Source organism: Crocodylus siamensis, chromosome 8 (assembly GCF_052110815.1).
Source record: "Crocodylus siamensis isolate JL-2025a chromosome 8, ASM5211081v1, whole genome shotgun sequence".
NCBI classification, from domain to species: Eukaryota; Metazoa; Chordata; order Crocodylia; family Crocodylidae; genus Crocodylus; species Crocodylus siamensis.
In genome coordinates this window covers 19,304,373-19,331,114 of record NC_143402.1, presented here as the reverse complement: position 1 = coordinate 19,331,114, position 26,742 = coordinate 19,304,373, and the positions used below count along the sequence as shown (strand labels likewise).

The window sequence follows — 26,742 nt, the reverse complement described above, 5'->3', positions numbered from 1 at the left end:
GGGGGAGACCTATGCCTGCTGTCGATGGGTACAGCTCCCCTGACACCAATGGATCTGCACTAATATACAGGAGCTAAGTTGCTGTGTTACTGACCAGTTAATATTACTCATGTTTCTGTCACTTTCTCTCTCTCTGTCATTCAACCTTAGTCTGAAATAAGGTAATTTTGGGGGACACTAGAAAAAAAGCCAATGGTGGAGGAAGAGCTGTATCAGTAGTAGCAACAGGTGCCAAATCCTGATGATGTTTTCCAACTGGTCTTTCAATAATCCTGTTAATGTTGACAGACTCCTGTACATGTTCACTGCATGCCAGGTGTCACTTCATGTGCTCCTTTTTGTCTTTTCCAGTGACTACAGGTACGTGGCTGCTGCACTTGCAGTCATGAGAAACGTGACTCAACAGATCAATGAGCGGAAACGGAGACTGGAGAACATTGACAAGATAGCTCAGTGGCAGGCCTCAGTCCTGGACTGGGAGGTACAGTATACATTTGGCAGTGTTGGGCTCTAGTACTTTCCAGAACAGGGTGCAAGGTGTCATTGCATCATATCAGTCTTATGCTTTTTATTTAAATGTACGTAAGATAGTTGCAGCTACTCATTTTATAAACCTTATATGTGGAGGATGTAGCTGAATATTCCATATAGCTTTCTGTGTTGTGTAATGCAGGCAGCTGGTTTCCTGCCTTCTTTCTTGGATAATGATCTTTGGGAGAAAGTGAAAGAACCAGGGTGCCTGAATTAAACACAGGGCAGAAAGATACCCTTTGTCTACAGAAGGCAAGAATATCAGTGATTGATTCTAATGGATACTCCATCCAGAATCTGATCCTGATTTCATTTGCATCCATGAAAATCACTTTTGTGTGATCTGTTCTATATAATAGTAGACCTTCCTTCTGCTGAAGTCAGTGGAATTACGTGGGAGAACTTGAGATGTGACTCAAGTTCCTAATTTTTATTCTGGTCCTTTAAACTTTATCAGGGGACAAAAGGGAAAATTGTCCTAAACAGAGGTGTAGGATGTAACTGTGCTAACAAGGCAGTTAAAACCCCTGTGGTAATCCTTTAGTGAATGCTATGTTTTTGTTATTTATTGATTAAATGCCAAAAATACACAGTGCTGTACAGCTATATACATTAAAATAATTATCAGAATAATTAAAATGAGAAATACTTCTTGTCCCAAGGAGATTATGCTCTTATGCCCCAATTCAGTAAGGTCATCAATTGCATGTGTTGACTTGAAATCAATAGCACCACATGCTTTATTATGCTCAAGCATTTTCTTGAATCAAGACCTAACTGTAATCACGTTGTAAGAAATAAGCATAGTGAGGCAGACTGCGTCAGGGAGGCAGAGGGATTCTGCACACAAGGTGTTCAAGCTGATTCTGGTTTGCCATGGCCTTATTTTGGAGTTTTCGGAAATTCTTCGTTTTGCTTGCTTTTTCCCCCCTGCTGCTTTATAGGAGAGTGGATAGGGCACTGGCCAAAACAGGCTTGATCAGGCCTTAGAGGCTCAAGGCCCTGCTAACTCCAGTTTTTGGCACCTCAAACCAAAAGTGCAATCTTCAGAACTCAAGTTCAGCTGATGCTTGATCCCAAAAGTACCCCAAATCCTTAGGGACCTCAGCTTTTGCCAGTTCTGTGCAAACTTCCTGGAATGTCCTATAGTGTCTCAGTCTGAGCAGTGCTGAGCAGCTGAGCACTCATCTCATGCTCTGAGATGCCCAATCTTCTGTCTTGTCTGCAGGGCCAAATATAACATACATTTTCAGAGCATGTCTGCATGATCAAACTCTGCACAAAAGCAGCCAGAGGAGGTGATGATCCATTTTCCCCTAATAACTTGCTGGTTGGAGTACATAATCAGGATGTGGGAGTCTTAGATTCTTACTTGAAAGGATTCCAACCTACATTTGCTCCCCACCAGCAAAGTGCCCGTACCACAGGATCATAGGCTGGGTTATGTTTTGGGGAGGGGGAAGGATGATTTTATCCCTCCTGGTAAAACTTTTCCAGCCAACATGGAATAACTGCTCTAGGGTGAGCAGAGACCATGACTGTATCCTAGTGGTTAGGGCTCTCCTAGCAAGTGTGGATTTGAAACATCCCACACACAGAAAGAAGTTGAATCCAGATCTCCCAGGTCCTGAAGTGAGATCTCTTGTCACTTTGCTACTGCATAAAAAGAGAAACTGCCCCCTCCACCCACCTTTTTTTAAAGAAAGGACTTGCCTGTCCTTTGAAAGAAAGGGCTATGATGTTCAGCGGGATGACAGAGTTTGAGCATATGCAGGTCACTCCATCTTTCTTTCAAATCAAATGGTGAGCTCTTTTCAGGCATAGATTCTCTTTCACTGTGTTTATTTAGTGCATAGTACAGTGATTTTCTTATCTCAGCTGGGCCTCTAGATGGAACCATAATACAAATAAGTAATTATAATAGAGGTTCAGTGTATGCCAAAAGACTCTAAGAGAGGTCCAGGACAAAAGAATAATTGGAAACATGAGTCAGGTGGAAAACTAGTAGGTTCAGTTTCTCTGATCCGAAAGTCAGATAGAATACAGGATAGAGGGATATCAGCCATAGTTTAAAATAGGTGAAAGTTTTCAGCAAATAATATATTCACTCTTTTAAAAAAAGCAGTATTGGGAGGACTGAAGCTATTTGAAAATTTGATTCAAAACTGGCAAATCATTTGAGCCTAAAAATGAAATTTATATTTCAAAAAATAGTATTAGGGTTGGAGTGTTGTTGTAGTTGGGATGGTCCAGGAATTGTGTACAAGAGGCAAGGATTTTCATGGTATCTTTTACTGAACTATGTTTATCATTTTGGGAGTGGTTGAACAAGCTTTTGGACATCAAGGGCACGTCCACACGTGCAGGCATGTGCGCTTACAGCAGCTCAAATAACAGCATTGCAAATTTGAGCTGGGGCTTTTTGCCTCAGCGCATGTGCCTGGACATGCACTTTGGTGTAAAGCAAATTGTGCCACTCGGGGCAAAATGACCCTGCCTGGCTCCTCCCAGATCTGCAGCCAGGGGGAGCTAGAGCCCAGGGCCCGCACCTATGTTGTCCCCAGCAGTATAAAAAACTGCCCTGTCCTGGCCTCAGCAATACAAAAAGCTGGCCTGGCAAGCAGCTCAGGGCTGCTAGCTCTCAAGAGCTTCTGGGGCCCTTGAGCCAATTGGTACCTGGGGACACTACCCCTTGTGCCAGCTGGACTGCTGAAGCAACCCTGAGAGTTTTCTGCACCCTCTACTCACTGCAGAAGTCTAGCAGTAGGGGCTGCTGCCTGGCTGTGACTTGCTACACACCTGCCAGATCTTATGGGAACTGCACAGCCAGTAGAGGCATTTGCCTCTCTGGGCCAGCTGCCAGTGGGCTGTGGCTGCAGGGTTGGCCTTTTGTGTAGCACTACTACCATGTGTGTCCCTGCCCAGCCATCTGGGCAGCTGTCATCTGGAAGATGTTCCGGGTGTGGTGGCCTGCTTTGAACTGTCAAAGCATGTCTTCCTGGCCCCAGTTGGCCAGGAGGTCAGCCACAGCCAGCTGGGTCCAACATGCCAGCTCTGAGCAGGATCCTCTGCCTGGGTCCTGCCACTTGCCTCCATAGCAGGAATTCTGGTGTTCCCTATTTGAAAACTGAAAAACCCTTGATAAAAAAAAATCCCAAAGTCACTCTGTAAAATACCCTAAAATCCACATTCCTCCACAATTAAAACAAAAGACCACCATAGAGAGAGAGTGAGTGAGAGGCAGAGAGACAGCCGTCAGCTGGGCAATGTTTTATTGATATTTCTACAGTGTTAAAGCAATTTAGAAGCCTACCAGTGTCTCTATCATCATAATAAAATGAATTCTAAATACCTATATGTTTTGCTGTTTGCCTTTGGCTAGAGCTCCCCCTAACCCCTGCACTAACCAGGATGTGGGGACAGCTGCCCATGCAGCCACAGCTTCTGCCAGCAGGCCTCATCCCGTCTGGCAACTGGGCATGCAGGGTATGTGCTAGGGGAATGTGGAGTTTGCAGGACAGGGGTGGGAATGGGGGTGGGGAGATGTGGGTGGCTGTGGAGGGCTCTGGGGCCATGGGGCAGAGCCCCCTGTGCAGCCCCTGCTCCCTGATTGCCCCTCCCACCCAGCCCCGCCCCTAATGCCCACCCCCCTGCCCAGCCCCAGCAGTCCAGGACTCACAAAAAAAAAAAAAAAGCCCCACACTTACCAATAATAGCAGCTGCTGTTCGGGTCTCTGGGGCCTCGTGGCAGAGCCCCCTGCACAGCACAGAGCAACAGGGGCACTACCACTGCTCCATTGCGTGTGGCCAGAGTTGGCAGGGCACTGTGCAGGTCCATGCGGTGTTGGGCAGCTGGGGTCACTGCAGCTGTAACCCAGGCCCCGTGTTGCGTGGGAGGGGCTCTGCCACAAGGCTGCAGTGACCCCAATGGCAGCTGCTACTGCCAATGAGTGTGGGGCTTTTTTTTTTAATTGCCAGGATGCTGGGGCCAGGTGGGACAGTGATCTGGGGGCACAGGGGGCAGGCGGGGGCTGGGGCTGGGCGGGACAGTTATCAGAAGTTCAGGGGGCAGGCGGGGGATGGGGCCAGGTGGGGCAGTTATCTGGGGGGGGCTGGAGGAGCAGACAGGGGATGGGGCCAGGTGGGGCAGCGATTGGGGGGGTGGGGGAGTGGGTGGGAGATGGGGCTGGACAGGCCAGTGATAAGGGGCTGGGGGGAGCAGGCGGGGCTGGCGGGGGTCCCCCCATAGTCCAGCCCCCCCACCTCTTACTTACCAGCACGGAGCCAGGGTCAAGCTCCCTGTGGCTAGCATGCTACCTGCCCTGCATGGGTAGGCAGCGTGCTTCAGCCCTGGGGCGAGGGCCAGCCATAGTCCCACTACCAGAACATCTCTGTGGAGGATGGAGCCTCCAGTTGACCTGCTTTTTTCCCCCATGCATTTTTTTGACTCCTGGATATTCAAGGGTTTAATTTTGCCTATTTTGTTTTTATTCCCACACATCTCTCTTGCAGTGTTTCAGAGGGCTTTGAGAAGCTGCAAGATGCACGTACGCTCTCGTGTAGATGCCCCCCAAGTGTTCTTCCTCAGGTCACAAGGAACCTGAGGAAGGGCACTTAAGGCCCAAAAGTTTTGTTCAGTTACTCTCCCAATAATATGCTTGGTCCAATAAACAATATCACAAAAAATCTTTGCCTCAAAAAATGGTGAAATAGTGCATTAAAAAAATGTCAAAATGTTTTCTTTTGACATTCTTCAAACCAAACATTTTAACTTCCCCTCTCAAAGTGGCAATTTGATTTCTAAATTTACCTAAATTTAAAAAAAAGAGTGAAGAGGTGGGAAAAAGACTGAAAGGGGAAAAACAGATAGATTTTTGGTCATCTCAAAGAAAAAAACCCCCAAGTGTTCACTTCAGCTGTTGAACCAAAAAATCCATTATTCACACAGCTCTAATTTAAACTACTTTCAGGCATACATCTTTATTTATCAGTCTGAGAAGACTATTAAGGGAAGAGAAATCTTGAATTCTATTCCTTGATTTTGATACTTTTTTTCCTCTGCAGCCGTGGTCAGGTTATTTACTTCTCCATGCCCTGATTTTCCTACATGTAAAATAAGGATGGCAACACTTTTCTTTCTCTCTCATGTATCTGAAGTCAAGATTCTGCAGGGCTCGGTCCTCAGGCCCGCACTGTTCAACATCTTTATCAGTGACTTGGACGAGGGGGTAAATAAGACGCTGTTCAAATTTGCTGATGACACTAAGACGTGGGGGGATGTGGGCATGCTAGAAGGGAGCAATAGGCTGCAATCAGACCTAGACAGGTTACAGGGGTGGGCGGATGAGCATAGGATGGGATTCAACACCAACAAGTGCAAAGTGATGCACCTGGGGAGGAACAACCGGCACCACACCTACAGGCTGGGGAACTCCCTTCTTGTCAGTACAGAGGCAGAAAAGGATCTTGGAGTCATCATTGATGCCAAGATGAACATGGGCCGGCAGTGTGGGGATGCAGTTAGGAAATCCAACCACACCTTGTCATGCATCCACAGATGCATCTCAAGCAGATCCAAGGAGGTGATCCTCCCCCTCTATGTGGCACGGGTCAGGCCGCAGCTGGAGTACTGCGTCCAGTTCTGGGCACCGCACTTCAGAAGGGATGTGGACATCATGATCAGGGGGCAGCAGGGCAAGCCCTACGAGGAGAGGCTATGTGACTTGAACCTGTTCAGCCTCCACAGGAGAAGGCTGAGGGGGGATCAAGTGGCCTGTTACTAGTCAGAGGGGACCAGGAATAGATGTACACCTTGCTGGGGTCATTTGACCCCAGTACTTTCCTGCCATGGCAGGGGGTCAGACTCGATGATCTGCTCAGGTCTCTTCCAACCATAGAAACTATGAAAGTATAAGTTTAACTAGTTAATGTTTGAGAAGACCTAATATATAGATTATCACAAACCTATATGCACTTTATCATCAGGAATATAGAGACATGTTGATCGACATTGGTGATCCTTGTTTCTTTAGGAAGTAAGAAACATAACTTAGAATGTGCACAGTTCTTTTAAAAATATATACATATAAAATCCTTAGACTCTCAGGGAGAAGGTTGCATATATAAGAAACATGTAAGTGGCTGATTCTAAAAAAAAAAGAAAAACAGAGGGCCCAATTCACAGCTGACTTAAGTGACAGCAATTCTGCCAGCAGTGAATTTATTCCTTAAGATTTTCCAAATGATTCCGTGCTGAAGGTTAACTTAAGGGTCAACATGTAAAAAATGTAAATGTCCCTTAGTTGAACAGGGCCTGATTTTAAATCAGATGGGTCACCGAGGTCCTACATTGCTTTATTTCATTCAGCATTAGCTCATTGGTCCTATAACACTGTGTAGTATATAAATGATGTAGGTGAAGTTTTAATGATATGAGCTGAAAAGGGAAACTGAGAAAAGATGACTTGTCTTTGTTGATAACTGTGCTGCATAGAGTCCTTGGAATTGATGTCAGTGGGAGCTTTACTTGAGTAATGATTGAGGAAAAACGGAGGGGTGAGAGTTTAATCTCAACTACTGTGGTCTAAAACAGGACCAATTCCAGTGGTTTGGATGAGGCAACTTCAGACACCTATGTGAATCTCTGGATCTGACTGTTGCCACATGTCACCTGATTTTCTGTCATTTGAATTACAAATTTATAAATAAACCTGGAACAAAGTTGTTTCTACCCACATCAGACTCTCTACTGTGCTTTGTCCAGTTCACTTATTAATGGTTTAGAACATAAAGTTTCCACTGTTTCCCTTGAGAGGCCATTTGTCAGTTGGATGGGTCTTGCTGTCACAAAATGTTTCCAGATATTCAGCCTGTATTCATAGTATCATAGAAAGCTGGGGTTGGAAGGGACCTCAGGAGGTCAACTAGTCCAACCCCCTGCTCAAAGCAGGACCAGCCCATTACCAGCTCAGTGTCATCCCATTACCTGTAGTTAAATACCCTCAGATCAGCTGGTGACCTTTGAAAATGGATAGACAAAATGGGCATGTTAAAATAACTTTGAGGTAGTTCACAGCACCATGCCTAGACTCATCTGGACTGTACTCAAAACATGCTCGGGCAATGCTCACCCTAAGCAGCCATTGCATCCTCAGTAACCAGTTGTCCCAGTGCTTTCTGCAAAGTAGTCCTGGATTTCTGTGGTTAGTGAATACAAGAGTAAAGAGATTGTTCCCATAAGGCCAGTTGTCTTCCCAAATGGTTAAAACATAAAAGCAGCCCCCTACATAGGACTGTTACCATTATTTAAACAGTCAAGGAACTTTGGGTAAAGAAAGGCGATCCATTGGTTAGGGTACTCAAGACATGAATTTAGCTCCTTGCTGTGTTGCAGGCTTCCCATGTGACCATAGACATGCCCCTTAGACTATGAACAGATGTTGCATTTGTCCCAAGACAATCCATTTTCTCCCAGGACAAATTGTAATAAGTCAGAATGTGCACTTCCATTGTCCTGGGATAGACCCTGAAAAGGCTTATGGCATGAAATCCACTAACAGTTTGTCCTGGCATATCATGAAGTGCATCTTAATGGGTGTCCTAGGAGTGCATCATTGGATCCTTGGCACAAAAGCAGCAGTGCATTCAGCTGCCCACTAAACCCCAACTGGAAAAGCAACATGCACATGCAGATCCTGCACTTTTCTGTTCCAAGACAAATGCGGTGTCTGCTCGTTCCCTCAGTCTCTTTATGCCTCATTAAAAGCAGTATATTCAAGACTGGAATATGCTCAAATGCATAATAGGAGGAACTCTAGATCTTAAATTGTTACGTTCTAATGAGAAATTATGAGTGTCTGTCCTACTTTATAGTAGTAGTTGTCCCAACAAATAGTTGTCCCTACTTTAGTGATAATGCCTAACACAGAACATTTCAAACTCCTGCTCTTTCTGTGGTAGCAGATCATTATGACCCCCTTTTCTTCTCCAGCCTGTAAGCCCCTGAGTGGAAGAAAGGGCAAATAGCAAAGCCATACTTTGCTGTGCTAGGCTTCCACTGGCACAAACTCCAGGAAGGACCCTGAGCCAGGGCAGAAGGTCTGGCACAGGAGAGAACCCAGGTCCACTTCCTGGAGGACATTTGAATTACCACTGCCCATGCCATAGGCAGACTTCTAGACATGTCTATCACTTATTCTCTAGGATTGTCAATGTGGCAGTTTCCAAGAGTATTAAGCTCCCATAAATAACAAAGGAAAAAAAGAAGGGAAAATTTAATCAACTAGGTCCTTTTATGTTTCTTCTCGCTCTTGTTCTTTATGGATTCTTTAATGCAGAACTCAGTGCCCTTAATTATGTAATATACAATCGTTGGCTTCAGCTTAATATTTGCATTATTAAATCCAAAGACTGGCATGAAAAAAAAAAGATGCATGCAACAAATGTACTGTTTTCAAAGCTAGGACAGCTTGATGAGAAAACCTCCTGGGAAAAATCAAATCTGGGATTGAAACAGATCTTTTTCCCCAGCAACAGAAGGCATCAAAAATGAGCCTGATGAAAAGGACGACATTTCACTCGCTACTCGTTTTCTGATCTTTCCATCGCCCAGAGCGTTAATCAGACGATCAGTCTCTAATTAGAGCAGAGCACCGTCAGTCAGGAAAGTATGTCAGGAGGTGGGCTGGTGCACCCTGTTTCTTGTAATGTTAAAAAATGCATGCAGCATAACCACCTTGGAATACAACCATGGGCTGGTAGTACTGGGCACTAGTGACAGTACTGTTTTCAGGAGCTGACCATTTTTCAAAAGCCTTTGGTAATGTTTATTGAAACTGCTTCTTGGTCAGCTTCTGTTATCCACACTGGAATGTTGTTTCCCACACCTTTTCTTTTCTGGGCATTTGTTGAAGCCGTATTTTTGGCCCCTCACAATTTCCCTCCTATGCCTCATTGTAGGAAGCAGTGGTTACTTACAGCATAGCTGGGAAGCTGATGATTGACAGCTTTCAGCAGCAGCAGAGGCACTGACCCTTCACTGCAGCGCTGGCAACTGGCCCTCAGGACCTTTACATGTCACATCTCTGATGCTAGCTCCTCCAGGGAGCATGAAGCACAAGCTCAGCCTAGAACTGGTTGACCTTCTGGTCTCTACTGCTGTGCGCTAAGTTATCAGGCAGTGCATGTGCCTCCTTGAAGGAAAGATGAGAATGCAGCTTTTATTTATTTAATTATTTATTTTTCTATGTCACACTCCATGTATATGCACTTTGTCAGCGGTGTATGGTTCCTACTCCGTATGGAGCACTATCACACTTTAGGCTGCCTGTATGTAGATCAAATCTGGACTGTTTTCGAATAGTCGTGTTATTGATTCAGGGTAGCAAAGTGGATGGTTTAGCAGGGCCTGTAGACTATGCAGATTAGTGTCTGAGCTCTAACTCTAACTACAAGGGTCAAATTTCTCAGAATATTCATGGGCAAAATTAAATGTTAAAAAATGCGTGAGGCATAACCACCCTGGAATACAACCATGGGACTAGCATGCACAGCCATGCACCTAAAACTCCGTGCATGTGCATTTTGTGCACTCCCGTGGCCCTGACTGACCTCTGATGTCCAGCGGCTCAACCCCACCCTTGTCCTTGGGCTGATTACTGTACTGAGCCAGATCCTCAGCTGCCCTGTGTCACTGAGGTCTGGAGAGTTATGCTGGTTCAAGGCAGCTGAGAATTTTATCCCCATTCTGTTTAACCTTGTTTCTCAATCTACAAAACCAGCTTCACTGAGGAAGAGGAGATCCCAGCCCTTCCAAGGTAGATGCAAGCCGGTACGCGGAAAAAGAGAAGACAATTAATCGTCTCTCTTGATTTTGCTCATGTTAGGAGAAATGAGGCCCTGGGATTGACTACCCAGGGCTGTATACTAAATAATCAAGAGAGTTTCTCGTTGGTAGGCTGCCTCCACCCAAATGCACATTCCATTACGCCGAGTCCTCCAGGTGAATTTTGTCGGGTGAGGCCCAAGTGTCTTGGCTGTGCTTGGAAAAGGAATAGGCATGGGGGCCGTCCAGGGAAAGCATGCCCTACGGCAGATGTAATGGAAACTGGTCAGTTGTACTTTAATATAAAACTATCTGCAGGATGTTCCCAAACACACAAACAAAGCCTCAGATTGCATCTATTTATAGCCCAGATACTGTATATTTAAATTGTTTTCACAGGATACAAGATGTGATAAAAACCCTATTATTTTTTTTTTATCTCATTTTTACATCCCTTGCAGGAACTACGCAGTTTGGGCTCAGTTAATCAAGTAGAAGTGTTTACAGAGTCCTCTGCATGTCCTCAGGCCTTCGATGCTACCACAGGAGTAAAACAGTCACACAAAGCTCGCCTGCTATTTTTAGCAAGCAGCCTTTTCCAGCCCTTCCCCTTCCCTTGTAAGGAAAAATAGCAGCCCCAAAGCTGGAGGAGTCCTGCCTCCCAGCATCACTTTGTGTTGTGTAAAGGGCAGGGGTTTCTAGAGCCCCCGTGCTCTCGGGAGGCTCTTCGTCCGGCAATACCTGTACGGACCCAACAAAGTGCAATTCATGGCCTCTAGGAAGAGCAGGGTCAGACCAGGAGATGAGCCAGCCTAATTCCTGACTCTTCATGGGGGCTCTTTGGTGAGGTGCCGGGAAACGTGTGGCCAGCTATGCCTCTTGCTATGTGCGAGTGTGAAGAGCTCAGCTATCTCTAATGAGGTTTTCGACTCACAATTGACAGATAGATACTAGCTACAAACCTACCAGCCCCCCGCTACTAAAGCTATTTGAGAGTTTCTGTGCTGCAGTTGCTATGGCAGTGGAGACTGCAAACGCATTCACTGTGACTCAATAAAGTTTCCTTTGTCACCGGTCCCATAGGTTTGTGTAGAATAAATGAGAGTTTAATTACAGATTCACCTCAGCAGGAGTCTCAGAAACCCAGCCCTAGAAATTGGGACTGAAGGGTGACTTTTCATTCACATGCACATACAGACCCAGGATCTGGTTTTGATGGCGAGGAAATGACAGCAGAAGGGCTGCGCCCTTAAAATGTCTCCTGTCTCCAGCCAAACCTTTGCCAGCTGTTCACTGAGGTTTCAAAATCATCTTATCCTTAACTTATGCCTACTTCAGCCTCAAAGCCAGGACCTAATCTGGATTCAGATCCAAAAACCTGTCTTTTCTCATTTTAACTATGGCTCCTAAATTTGGTCCCCTGCCTTGAGCCAGAAACCATCGGATTCTGCCTGTGAGTCTTCAGTGCTAGATGCATGCAGTGCTCACAGAGTAAGACACACACATGGTGCAGGTGGTGGAGAATTCGCCTGATTTAATAAATAGATTTTAATTAACTTTCAAAAAAAAAAAAACTCGTCCCAATTAGTGAAGGGTGATGCATTTGTTCTCTCTGAGAGTGGGAGATGAGCTGTGTTTGCAGGACCATCTGCTCATGAATCCTTAAAAAATGTGGGAGAGGAAAACAAGCTTTAGCCCAAGGCAGAGGAAGGGGTGAGGGCACTCTGGCAGCCTGTGGTGGGGGCGTTACCAGCCTGTGGGGACGGACTCTGGCAGCATGAACTGAGGTGGTCCTGAAAGCCTGCTGGAGATGAGAGAGTGCAAATAGCCCGTAGGACAATGGCCTCTGCGTGCTGGGAGAGGTGGGGTAGGCAGTCTATAGAGATAAGTTTTGCCAGCCTCAAGAGGTACCAAATTGACAGCCTGCTGTGTAATACTTTGATGCCCGGGAAGAGTGGGGGGAGGGGGGCACTGTAAAACTCAGGGAAGGTCTTCTGACAGTCAGATGTGATGACTGAGGGATGTGGCAGGGAACGTGCTCTGGTGCTCTGAGTGTGGGGCTCTGCAAGGCCACCCGGGGCATTGCTTTGATGATCGGCATGTGAAGAACTCTAAAATCCTGAAAAAGAGAGAGGACTGCCCCTTGCTGCCCTGCTTGATGAGGAGCCTGAAGTCCAGGTTTCTCCTGAGATTCTGTCGCCAAGAATCTGGACTGCGGAGCAGGGGGTGGCACAGGCGACTGGCGGGTGAAGGTGGGGCACTGAGATAAGGAAGAGGAGACTTTTGTTGGAAGAGCAAAGGTAGCTCTGGCCACATGTAGGAGCACTATGAGAGCTTGCAGCCTGTGAATGGAGGGGGGCTTGGGCCAGCTGAGAGGAAAGCCCCCAGTGGTGAGGAGTGAGGGGAGTCCTCTGGCAACCCAAGTGTAGGTTTTTGGCTGCCTCTTTTTCCACTTTCAGTTTGAATCAAAGGATAGAAACAAAAACTCTGTTCTTGTTGTTGTTTATTTTATTGTTTTCCAGGCCAGTTTTATTTCTTCCCTTCCGTGTTCTGCTTAAAAATAAGCAGAACCTCCTGTCATTCCTCCCCTTCCACCTACCTCGCACACAAGAAAGTCACCTCCCAGTGCCCAAGGTTGGCCTAGTGGCTTACCCTGCCTCCTTCTCTGTGCCCCACCAGGGAGATGACATCCTGGATCGGAGCTCCGAGTTGATTTACACAGGGGAGATGTCCTGGATTTACCAGCCTTATGGACGGAACCAGCAGCGCGTTTTCTTCCTCTTCGATCACCAGCTGGTTCTCTGCAAAAAGGTACTGAAACCCAGGGGGAAATCAGCACTGTGCTGGGCATGCTGCAAACATAGGAAGGAGGGCACACTTGGTACAGACTATAAGCAGAGAGATCATCCCAAACTCCTTTCTGGGGCTCACACAGACAGAGAGGGAAATGACAGATACTAAGAGCAGTGATGGAGGGACAGAGGTGAAAGTTAGAACAGGAAGAGATCATTCTTCAACACTGGTTACGACCGGAGGAGGAGTAAAAGGAAGAGGATGGCCTCCTGCATTGAGCTCTGTTGGACCATCCCAATTTTAATAAGAGGAGCCTGCCTATTCACAGGTTGCAAAGCCAAACCTCAAAGCCATGAAACATGATAACTTGCTGACACTGCATCAGAGCTTGAAGACATTTTATCATAACCTGAGGATGATGGGCTATTATGGGGGGAGAACTTAACTGAATCATCTAAAAAAATGGGAGTTTGAGGTGGTAGCAATGCAGAGGAAGGTGGGTGGGAATGATAGTTCCAGTAAAGGACAAAAGGAAGCTGAAATACCAGAGAAGAATAGTCGTGGGTGAGGATATCCCAGTGAGCAGGAAACAGAATAAGCAGAAATGGTGAATGTTATAGTGAGGAATGGATGGGGGCAATTAGGGCAAGTTACAGTGAATGTGATAGATGGTGTTCTTCCCACTTAACAGATATTTCTGTTACGAGTCATTTTCTGAGACCTACAGCTGTGTTCTTGCAAATTCTATAACTTTCCGAAATAAATGTGAAAATTCTGGCTGCGTCCTGCAGGCATTCCCCCAAGGCCCATGGCAAGCACCAAGCACCCACATGCATACACCAGAAGGTGACTGTCAAAACACCGAAAAACTGAAAAGCCAATTCTCATCATGGGATGGCTTGACAACCTGAGCTGAGATGCAATGAGTTGTTGTTCCACATTTAAGGATCTGGAGGAAGGGAGAACAGTGGCTCAAACTGCTGAGCTTTCCTCAACAAGAAGCGTCCTCATCCATTTTAAGGCTCAGATTTCCCTGGCCTACCCACGCATGTGTAATATAATCATGGTTGCATATCTACCTGGCCACCTTTCCCCCACATACCATTGGTAGACACCAGGAAGGCAGACTGACTGTGGTTATGATACGCTGGAAAGTTTCTAGACTAGGGGTAAATCCAACATCTTTTTGTTAGCTTGATGCTTTGTTGATTTTTCTTGCTTGTTTCTTATGTTGGCTCTTGTTCACATCCACTTTTAGCCTTCAGCTGTGGTGCATGATTTGGAAACAGGTAGCCCAAACATTTCTATATGAACTGTGGAACCTGGCTTTTGAGCAGGCTATTTGATTACTGTAATAAAATGGTGCTTTCTGCTTCTAGAGCAGTGGCTTTTCAACCTGTGGTCTGTGGACCCTTGGGGATCCGCAGACTATGCCTAAGGGAGCCGCAGAAATGACTACGATCAGTCAAAAGTATGTGAATACCCACACTTACAAGTCAAAGGGGTCCACACCTCCATTCAAAATTTTTTAGGGGTCCACAAATGAAAAAAGTTTGAAAACCACTGCTCTAGAGGTAACACCAGGCAGAGTCCTAGGATATGCCAGCCAGTGCTTACTGCCTATAATTTACTGGAGTGTGCTCTAAACCTGATCCTCATGAAACCCACATCACAAGCTCCATAGTAACTTATGAAGTACATATCTGAATTGAGGTTCATCATTAAGCTAGGGAAAGGTAATAAAGAATACCAGTTGTGTAGTCTTACTGAATTAGTATCTGCATACATACCAGTAGGAGGAAGCAACTCTGTCAAACATCTCTGAAAAAGAGCGCTCTGCCCAACAGGTAGTTCTGTTGCTCTGCTTTTGCTAATGTGCTGTCAACTCATCTTTATTAAGAAAGATTGAAGAAAGCATCAGCTTTTGAAGTGACAGAATTCATAAGGCCCAGGATATTTCTGTCTTCTGAAATATCTGGATTTGTTGCCATTTTTGCTGTAGAGACACACGCACACACACACGTGTTTGCATGTATATAGCTATGCAGAGTCCCTTGGATCAGCTTCAAGCATGAATGAAAACAAGCCACAGATGTCAGCATCCATACTCACCCAGCCTATTTTCCTGTCAAATATCATATGCTAAGTGAGTGTTAAGTAGGTTCAGCACTTGCATAGGTGCCCTCCAAAGAATGCCCCAGTGCTGCAGGAAGTGTTGAGGGTGATACAATGGGTCCTTCAGTCACTGTGAAAACACTGCCCCAGCAGTAAAGCAGTGGTGTGAGCAATTCAGTGGGTGGTACTTTCCTTCTGAGTCATAGCTGAATTGTCCTTCCTAGAGATTTTCTTCTCAGTGCTTCATTCCTTTGGCACTGTTTTAAAAAAACCACACATCCTATGGTCAGAGAAGGGACATGCTTGAGAGTGCATAAGGCACTTGGTTTAAACATTAACCTTCAGGTCCTAAACTTCTCCTGTGGCATTCTGGATTTACAGTTTCATAAAGCAAAATTTAGTTAACATTGAGGCTCATCTGGGAAAGCACTGAGCTCTTCCTGCAGCCTATCAAGTACCTCCAGCTCCCACAGAAACTTTCATGGGCTTTTAGTAGAGTCCTTGGGATCTGAGCCATACAATTCTTTGCAGTAGACAGGCATCCCCTTGAAAAAAAAATGGATCTGGTATATACAGAGTGTCCATGCTCCTTTCATTCATTCATCCTGGCATTTGCTGTTGTTCATCTATATTAGCTCCTGCTCTCACTAGGGTTAGGAGGGTACTCTGCTCCATGCATTTCTTACCCAAGGAATCCTCTCCACTTCCATCTGTGAAACTACCCCTCAGGTCAGGCTCGACAAAAAAATTAGAAGCCCTGCCTGTCTCTGCAGCAGTTATTGCCCTTGTGGTGTCAGTCTGGCATCTTTACCAACACTAAATTCCAGGTTTTATTTTTAAACGTAGTATATTATTTTTCATTAAATGGGTCTTCCTTTCCTTGCAGCATTTCCTTGAGTATTACTAAGAAAGATTGCCTGAATAAAGGGATTTATAATAGAGTTAGCCTGAGTTTGGGGTTCACAAACACTATAGACTTAAATCAGTGATTTACAGCATGCGATGTCTTGACACTGGGTCAGACTCTGCTACTGTGGATGACAGAAGGCAGCTGATTAGTGAGCTAACCTCCACTTTAGACAGAGATGGCTACCCTCTGTTGGCTGAGGGGCTGTATGCTTTTATGTAGCATTTTCCGAGATCATCACAGATCAGTATTGTCTGCATGCCGTAACAGGGAGGGAAGGAGCTTCGTCCTTGGTTTCCAGGAAGATATGGACAAATTGAGATTACTACAGCACTATTTCCACACCTGTGTTCAGGGAAAAAAAAACAAAGGGCTCCCCAAGGTGCAGATTATATAGATCTCCTCTTCTACATCAAGAAAACAACATAACCAGTGCAGAGACTGCTCCCAAAGAAACTCATCTGGGTTTGGCAAGAGATAACTTGCTTGTTGGCCCAGGACCACCAGAGGTTTAAATAAATGATGTGGTCACATTAGCTATATCAGTACAGCTACTAATTCCTTCTTTCAGTAAGGCCCATAGGATCAAAACTCTGCCCCCTGGTACATTTGCATTGAGCTACTGCTACTGATGATAGAGGCCAGGGCTGAGGAGCATTGGCAGAGATCTTAGAGCAGGAACAGAATGTGGATAACTGTGACTGAGGTTCAGTGGTAGAGAGACGCTCAGTTCTTTGCAAGACCAGGTAGCTTTGGACTATTGGATTAACTCCTCATTTTTCTGATGAACTTTTATGCTGATATAACCTATATCAGTGCATTTTTCCTGCTGTATTTTCTCAGGATAATCCTGCACTCTAGTAAAGCATACTGATGTACAGCTATTTGCTGTGTGTCCGCATCTTTTTTACACCAATGTGTAAAGGGACATAAATGAGTTGTGTGTCCAGATCCTGTGGTAGAAGTGATAGAAGTTATGCTTAAACAGGATGTAGGTTTTGTAGAGGGATGCTGGGTCAGTTTTCTTAAACCATGCAGGAGACAAGCACTGGCCTCTGCTCAATTTACCATATGTCTGTGATGAGAAGATGACTTCCCCAATATATTCCAGTACAGTAACCTTAATTACCAAGAAATAAAGTCAATCCTAACTGATGTCAGCATTAAAAGATATTGCCTTAAAGGCACAGGATCTCCTTTCCTGTCCTCCCTGAAGTTGCAAGAGTTTGACACAGAGATACTTTAAATTTGCAAATCATACTGCTTACCATCCAGCATTTTGACAGTGGGCATTAATTATGATCTTAGCTTGTTATGTCGTGGGGTGCTTGTGATGCATATCATGTAACAGATGGCAGATCTGCAATTTTTCCTCCTCTTGCTTATATCTTTGATTGCCCAGATGGGCATAGACATATCCTATCATCAATTGGAAGTGATATTAGACTGTGAAAAGGTTAAAAATGTTTCTTTATTAAATTAGGACTTTCTTTTGCCAAATGATTGAACAGCTCTTGCTGGAGCTCTCTATTAAGCACTTCTTGACAGAGTGGCCACATGAAACGTATTTAGATTTTATTTGCACTTATAGAGAGCATCCAGATGCGTGTGGATGTATGCAGCACCGCAGACCCATCTGTAGCACCACATGCTGCACACACTACGTATGCAGGTGTTTCCCACACTGCTACTTTGCAGCCAAGAGGTTTTTTTGACCTGGGGAGATCCCACACCTAAAAAAAACAGGGCGGTGCACTTGGTGGCAGTGTGTGCCACCCAAAACCAGGGACTGGCTGGCTGCACCCACACTTGAGCTACCAGCAGGCTCTCTGCTGCAGGAGCACCATGGCTACAGTTGCTGGCCCCAGCCTCCCACCCCACAAGCTGCATGCCAGGGCATGTGTGTCACGGGCATTCCCTGGGGACAAGTAGCAGCGGCACAAGGCGTGCCACTGCTACTTGTCCCTAGGGAAATGCATGTTCCCGCTTCTGGGGACGCGCCCTCAATATGTCTCTTGACATCAAGATGTAATGTAAATTGTGGTTTATTTCTACTGCCTATCTTGTCTTTGAGCTCCTTGAGCAAAGCATACTGAGTAAGGAGCAAAATGAGAGGTAACAGTTCTGCTTATTTTAGGTACTAATTACACAACATGTCCCAGGGGATTAGGAGGCTCAATCCACTCTGTTGGCGTAGTTGGTGAAGTTCTCCTGACTCATTGTGGCAGTGTGGGTTTTTAGCTGCACTGAAGATGTCAGAAAAGTGGGCATTGGGCTTTATAGAGGTGGCTAAGGCCCCGTTCTACATGTTACAGGTATAATGCGATTACCCAGTTAAATGCACAATTACCTTAAGACCAGCTACACATGCAAAGTAACTATCCCACAATAAAAAGCTCCAATCAGCTATAATTTAGACCTTGAAAATATGTACTTACTTTATAGCTGGTTGTGGTCGAGCTTTCATGTGCACAGGTAGCAGGGCCTCCCCTGTGGCTCAGAGCCTCATCAGCTGACAAGGTTCCCAACCACAGGGATGCACCATGCCCAGCATGAAAACCCTAGGCTTGGGGGAATCAAAGGAGCTGTGATCCCCAAAGCTCAGGGATGCATGAAACCCCTGGGCTCACGTGTGCAGCCGGGACCAAGAGTCCCACACCTGACAGGGCTCTCAGTCCTGGCTGCCCATGTGGCAAAGCCAAGACTGAAAGCCCTGTCAGGTGCAGGACTCTTGGTGCTGGTTGCACCACATGGGCAGCTGGAGCCGAGAGCCCCATCAGGCATGGGAACTTTAGTCCTGGCTCTTTGTAGTCCCTGTGGCTGGGGGCCTCTCAGCTCCAGGAACCTGCTTCTTGCCAGTGTAAGGGGAGCCCAGGGTCAGGCAATAAGGCATAACTGGATCTAATGCACAATCACACAATCACACCTCCTGCTGTGCATGTGAGTAAAGGGGGCCTAAGACATGAAGTCCTGGTGGGAAGAAGCTGACACTAGCATCAGTGAAAGGTAAAAAGTTATTTTTCCATAGTTAACCCAGGAATGGTCTGAATCCAGATCCTTAGTCAGGCACTGGTGTGGATGAAAGGAGGACTAAGCTCGTTTATAGAAACATGGACATGTGCAAAGTGTTTTACAAAACACCCAGTTTCAAATTCACACTGGTATAATTGTAGCAGGTACAAATTTGGCCCCCCAAGAGCTGAAAACCCAGTGTGCAGTATTTGCCCATCGCCATCATTTGAGAATTAAATGAGGAGATGCACTTCAAGAGGGATGCGGAGACTCTTGAGAGGGTTCAAAGGAGGGCCACTCATGTGGTCAGAGGCCTGCAGGAAAGTCCCTACAAGGAGAGACCAAGAGACCTAGATCTCTTCAGCCTTCACAAGAGAAGGCTGAGAGGTGATCTTGTGGCTGCCTATAAATCCATCAGAGAGGGCAGCAGGGAATAGGAGATGCTCTATTTATGAGGGTACCCCCTGGAGTAACTAGGAACAATGGCTACAAATTGATGGAGAGCAGATTTAGGTTGGACATTAGTAAGAACTTCTTCACAATAAGGGTTGCCAGAATCTGGAATGGGCTTCCAAGGGAAATGGTGCTCTTCCCAACCTTGGGGGTCTTCAAGAGGAGACTGGACAAGCATCTAGCTAGGGTCATCTGACCCCAGCGCTCTTTCCTGCCCAGGGCAGGGGGTCAGACTTGATGACCTACTGAGGTCCCTTCTGACCCTACCATCTATGAATCTATGAGGAAAACAGAAAAGCAAACTGATGTGTCTGTGGAAGGCTTTCCTATCTCTTCCTATTATTAATTCCTTGGAAACACCATCATCCTCACTTCACTGCTTTGAACAAAGTGTGACTGGACTTTAGATTGATGGAGACACCAAAATCCCTCTGAGGTTCCACTAAATACATTGAGTAAAATGGCACTTCTGCACAAATGTGTTTGGTTCCAGTCCCTCCACCATCCCCGATACACATCTCCCCTCCACTCCCCCCACCCCAAACACACACATAAATACTTATAACCATACAGCTGATTCATGGAACAGGAAAGGATGAATCAAATGTATTTCTTCAGAATCCCTAGGTGGTCAGGACTGAATATTTTGGCAAGAGGTTAGTGACCTCTCCAATACAGCTGGCCTTCTGAGGGAATTGATTATATAAATAGCTCTCATGGATATGGATTCCCTTCTTTACGGGTCAGACATTAAGGACATAACTAATCAGCATTTCACCTCTTCATAGAGACTGTGTGGCAGGAGCTGAGTGGCTGGTGTGCTGTCCAGGGGGTTCATGCTGTATTTCAGTGCTGGTCATGTGAGGCAGCTCTCACTGATGCATTCTACAGACTGCATCACCTGCATGCTCAGATAAGGCTCACTGTACACTGCTGTTCACCAGAGTGTAGGAGCAAATTGCATAGCTGCTGACATTCTTTGTCTCTTGTTGAGTTAATACATGAGAAGAGCAGGAGATTGACCTTGAGCAAAGCGGAGCAATAAAAAGTTCCGTTCTAAAAAAATGAGGGAGTCATAAGAGGTACAACAAATTTGATGCCAAAAAAAGGAGAATCCAGACAATGAAAATTACACATCTGAGGCCCATGATTTTCTGTCTTGGATGGCCTTGGCCCATGGTTTAACCCAGTGGGGGCCAACCTTTTTGGCAGGCATGCTACAAGTTAATCCGGCATCCCCCTCTGATGTCTATCTCCAGCCTGATCTGCTGCTCTGGTTTCTGCTCCCTGGCCTATCTCCCAGTGTGCTGCCTGTCCCCTCCCCAATCTGCCATGTGCCATATACGGAGACTGCCTATGCTACAGGTTGGCCACCCTGGTATAAGTCCACTGACCCCAGAAGAGGTAGTGTGGATGGATGCAGTCCCTTGAGTCTTAGATTAAGTACTACTGTACTAGAGGACCTGTTGCAGCTCTAAATCAGATGTCATCCTTCTAGGTTCAGTGCTAGAAACAAATATTAGTGGATCATCGCATGTCAGATAGGTTCGTGCACCTAACTGGTTAGAAACCAACTGTTTCTCAGTAATAGGTGTTTATGCAATGCTTTTCATACCAAAGGAGCTCAAAGCACCTTACCACCACTCAGTGCCACAGGAATGTGGCCAGTTCTGGGTGTGAATAGCAGTGCTGACATACAACATAGATGAACAGAGAATATTGTCATGTCTTTGTGTCTAGGATTTCATGATGCTCATTACCTCCGTATTTGAGCACCTCTTATCATCAGAAAAGGTACTCATGTATTCATATCCTTCTCTCCCCTCCAGTCAACAGCTCCTAGCTTTGTTTTCTGATATCAAAGATGCTTCCTTGGTAAATTTAGGTAAAAAAAATTAGAATGGGGAGTCATTCATTTTTAGGTTTCCATCTTGTTACAAAGAGAGTTCCAAAATCTCCAGCAGGAATCAGTGAGAACCTAGGATGCACCTTTCGTTCCAGTTAGCTGAATTAAATGAGCAGACACTTTAGAAAATGCTTTTCTTGTGGTCCATGCAAAGACTTGCTTTTTGACAGAGTCACTGTAAGGTGTAAATTAGGTTAAAAAGTTAGATCCTTGGATCTCTTTCTTTTAACAAAATTGAGTAGTGCTGAAAGAAATATGAATAAAAATCCCCTAAAACATGGTAACAGAGCATAGTGTACCACCCTGCTATGTCATAGGACTATGGGAGGTGGAGGGGAAAGGGAAGCAGAAGAACAAGGACCAATTTGAGGACAAAATTGAAAATGATTTTCATTTTTTAGTTTGACTGCATCCAAATGGGACATTAAAAAGACATTGGCCTGATCCAGTGTTCAGATCCAGAATGAGACCTGACTTTTCCCAAAACTGGGGTGTTTAGGTCTGTGGTTCTTTTCTGGGCCTGGGACCCAGTAAAGCCCTAATTTAAGCGTTCTGCCTGCCAACTGTCCCAAGATGGCTTCAAAACACTTGACAGAGACAAGGCAAATGGTATACTGCAACTGCTGCTTAACCCACTAATCACACAATCATCTCCCCCTTCCCATGTGTCCTCCTCCAGTTGTTGTATCCACCTATGCCTTATTCTTAAGTTATTAGCTCTTTAGAGCAGGCACGGTCTTTTCATTACAATACCAAAAGCAACTGGGCTTAAAAGTCTGATGCAGCTTATTGGCATTACTGGAGTACCAAAGCCACTACTGTATAACAATAATGATACATAGTTCCAAGTAGAAAGTTCACCTTTTGCTTTGCAGTCAAAGAACAGCATGACATTTTCAAATGGTTTGTGCTGAGTGAAGAATGTAGAAAGCAGGTGAAAGATTCCCCAGATCCCTTGAACTTCCCTTATAAGAAAAAATCCAGCTGAGTTAGTATTTGCCAATCTCCTTCATTTCTCCCTTTCTTCTAAACTTGCTAAGCAATACCTCAGAAGCTCAGAGTGCCGATTAAAGTACTGCATCATCTTACATGGAAGAGGAGTGATTGGACCTCTTAAATGGCATGCTTGGTTAGGAAAAGGGGAACATAACCATAAATAGAAACATGCTGAATCCAGAAAGGGGAGTCAGTTCAATTATTCTGAGTGGATATGGCTCAGGCAGGAGCCCCTGTTACTATGGTAGCGATGGGAGCGGGTAGTTATAGATAGCACCTTTACACAGGTAAAGGGAGTTGCACACCGGGGAAACATCAGGTCAATTAGCCCACTGTGAATGAATGCACTTCGCCCTCGGGTACTGGAGAAAGAAGAGCGGACCGCGGTGAAGAGAGAGAGGGAGAGAGAAGTGTGATCAACAGCCAAGGAGAGCCAGCAGCTGGCCGGCAAGGTGGCAGAGTACTCACCCAAGGCCCATAACCAATGCAGATCGCCCAGGGAAGAGTTGGGGCTCTGGGGGATCAACACACTGAGGAAAACCCCGAGGTAGAGGGTGGTGCACAGGCAGCAAAAGTGGCACGGAGCCATCTGCTCCACCGGACAGCTGAGAGCTGAACTGGGTTCAGAGTCAGATGCAGGAGGATAATGGTAGAGGCACCTCCCTGCTCACTACTGGCAGAGACACTGAGAATGCGCTCCGCTAATGAGTTAATTAGTGGGGAAGTTACAGCCCGAACTGAGATAGTCTAAAGCATCCGGGACACTCCCTGATTGAAAGAGATACCTGATCCACCGAATGGTTCTCCCTGCTAATGAGGTAATTAGCAAGATGGATGTGACAATGTAACCCACTGCTAAGAATAAAATCAGCACCGCACAAGTTTACCACCTGGGTGGTCTGTGGTGTTTTCTCACCTTAACGTGTAACACTGAACCTTTCTTCTTTTCAATCAAAGTCGTGGAAGGCGAGTTCAGAGGGAGACTGAGATAGACCCAGCAACCCTCTCACAAGGGGAAAATGTTTGTTTTTTTCATATTTCATATTATTCCAGGCACATAAACACCAGTGACCCCAGCACACACAGGACAGTGCATGCTCACACACCAACACTGACACCCCCTTACACAGCTCTTCTTTGACATGTCAGAAAGGCAATAAGCAACTATGGCTGTGATACTTTACTCACCCCATATATCGCTGTCTGACTTACAGCATTACTAAACCCACCATTTATAACTTCTTACCTATTTATTAGGGGCCGAGAGGTACGAATGGAAGAAAATAAATTGTCCTTCAAAAGTTGTTTTGTGAGTCGCACTTAACCAATGTCAAACAGAACTCAGGTCTCAGAAACCTGTTTTGGAGAACAAATCTGTAATAGGTCACCTGTCTTTCCCCAAACCAGCAGTGTCATTCTCCTTGTACAGGCAGGGGAAGGATGTTTGGAATTGTTTAGGAAACTCTGCTCGTGTGTCATTTTTGCAGCCTAGGAGGCTTTCTGTGTGACAATTTGATATTCAGATTCTAAAGATGTTAAGATCGTAGCGGTCCAGTGCCAAAATCCTGTTGTTATACTTTGATATTTTAAAGTACTGTCCTGTGGAAGATTCCAGTGTGTCTTTCACAAGTGCCTTAAACAACCCTGTGAAATAGGCAAATATCTCATCCACATTTTAAAGTTGGGGAAACAGAAGTAGAGAAGAGTTGCAGTGCACCCACCATTAGTGGGGGTGTGCAAAGCAGGCCCTATTCGATTTGGATTCAGATTTGGACTGAATCAGGGACAGTGATTCGATTTGTTGATTCAGATCACTGTCTCTGATTCGATTCAGCCAATTCCAAATCTGAAGATTCGATGCTGATTCGGAGAATCAGCAATTCAGACATAGACCGTTTTAAAAGTTTTTTTCTACATACCTTGAGGTAGCAGGCCATGGATCGTGATCGTTGTGGTGCTGGGGTGCATGGAGCATCTCACAGGAGTGAGGGGGGGGGCCCTCCATGTGTTCGGCAATGACCAGAAGTACTTCAGGTCCACTTCTGGGTCTACCAGGGAGTGTGCTGCCCACCCCCCACCCCACACCACTCCCCTCTGGCTTGGCTATCAGCCTCAGGGGGTCCCTAGGTGCCCCCCCCACCCCAGACCCAGGAGGCACCAGTCACCAAACCATGGAGGCGCAAAGGGAGGCCCCCGTGCACTTCCCAGCAGACCTGGAAGTGGACCGAAAATGCTTCTGATCTACTTCTGGGTCTGCTTCTAACTGCACTGGGGAGCCCCCTGCGCTTCTGTGGGACACTCCATGCACCATAGCATCGCAGCACTCAGAAGCCCCTGCTACCTAGAGGTATGTAGAAACAATACTTAAAGCTGTGTCTATGTCTGAATCTCTGAATCTTTCCGAATGTCCCCATATCGATTCAGAGGGTTCTGATTTGATTTGGAGAGATTAAAGGGTCTCCTGATTCGATTCGGATCAGGAGATTTGGCCACCAGATCAGGCCAAATCTCTGCCAGATTGAATGAGGGACAGCCCTAATAGTCAGTGCTTGCTTTGGGACTGGAACTCAAGATATCTGCTACCTCTCCTTCTGCCTGAAGCCTGCATAATATTTCCTCTTTCTGTAACCTTTTATATTGGCTTTGCATCAGGACCTGCAGGAACGTGGTAAGCAGATTGATAACTTACACATGGAACAAAATATCAGTAACACATGTTACTTCTGTCAGTAGCATCTTTGTAGAAGAGTTCTAGTGACTCATCTGAAGAAGCAAACCTTTCTGTATGTCAGTTTTAGAGGTATTTTATTTAAAGTAGACCTCATAGCAGATGACCTAACATACAATAAAACATATGATACTTTAAAACTTCTATATATCAAATGCCATCTGTAAAAGCATAACCCTTGTTAGCCCCTGTGAGATACAAGATAATCCCCCCAGAAACTTCACACGCACATAATATATATGTTGACTTTTCTGAAATGTATAACGCAGACCACACACAAAGATAACATATACAAAATATGTGGTGTGTTGTCTAGGCCAGATTCCCTCTAGAGGGCTGGAGAATTATATATTTATATCCCAATTTGGAAGATAGATTTTAATTTTTCAGGCTCAGTTTTGTGCTTGCAGCTGGTGGCATGTGTAAACTGTTATCATTGTTATTTGGATTTCTACTGCAGTAGCACCTGATGATCCCAACAAGGGATCAGGGTCTTACTCTACAACCACATAACACAAGGAGAGTCCATGGTCCAGAGAGTTCACAAGCTAAGATACTGACAACCCAAAACAGGGGAATAATGAGAGAAAGGAGTGGAGAGGTAAGAGGAGAAGACAACACCAAAGGCAGGTGCACTTGTAGAAGTCAGATTAGTAATAAGCTTTCTTCAGTTACATGATTCACGGGCAGAATTGTTTTGTTAAAATTATAAGTGGGGATAGCTTTTTGCAGATACAATATTGTCCCCATCTAGGGGTAGGTCCAGGGGGAGTGTACTGGTGCAGCTGCATCCCTTCTCCCTACTTTGATTCCTGTTGCACCCTAAATTTAAAACCAACTGGCTGGCAGGGGCAGCAGCTTTTCTATTCATGCAGCAATGAGAGCATCAATTGAATTCATGGCTCATTAAAATCTACCTGATTCCTTCTAAACTCTTCATGCCACAGATGTTAACAACTCTCTCTTCTTTTTTTAATGGGCTTAATGTTGTATTAATCAAGCCAGCCTTTCTTCTGCAATTTTTCTGTCTGATAGCTACTCCTGGTAATGTAGCTCTTATTTCACTGCCCTGCAGATAATTTTTAACTCATTCTAATACAGTTATATTTGGGGGTTTTTTGCTTCTATTTTAAACTGAATAATGTAGATTTAGGCCCCTAGCGTATTAGTAAAGCTTCTAGTTTATTTTTCGTGGAGAAGAATATGTGTTGTGTTGCATGGGATAATACACCATACCATCTGCACTCCCTTTCCCCCTTTTCAAAATCCTAGATCTTCACCAGTTGAATTTTCCTAGGCAAAGCTGCTACCCTATGTAGGAGTGCCCTGATATATTGAGCCATATACCACCAATGAAGCAAATGCAAACAGCAGGATGGTGGTGGGTTTATATAATTTGTCAAAACTTAATTTTGTGCTACTGTAAAACATTTTTGGCTTCATCTTTTCTCTGTGAATCCCTAGTACAAATTACGTGA

General features: G+C 45.3%; 1 protein-coding gene across 2 annotated transcripts in view; it reads left to right on the top strand.

The window, feature by feature from the left end:
• ARHGEF9 (Cdc42 guanine nucleotide exchange factor 9) overlaps window positions 1–26,742 on the top strand; it is a 360,924-nt gene that overhangs the window by 290,688 nt on the left and 43,494 nt on the right. For both annotated transcript variants that reach the window (XM_090059156.1, XM_090059155.1), the window contains 2 exons: window positions 352–481; window positions 13,034–13,165. In XM_090059156.1, coding sequence (XP_089915282.1) covers window positions 352–481; window positions 13,034–13,165 — 262 coding nt within the window. The remainder of the gene's footprint in view (window positions 1–351; window positions 482–13,033; window positions 13,166–26,742) is intronic.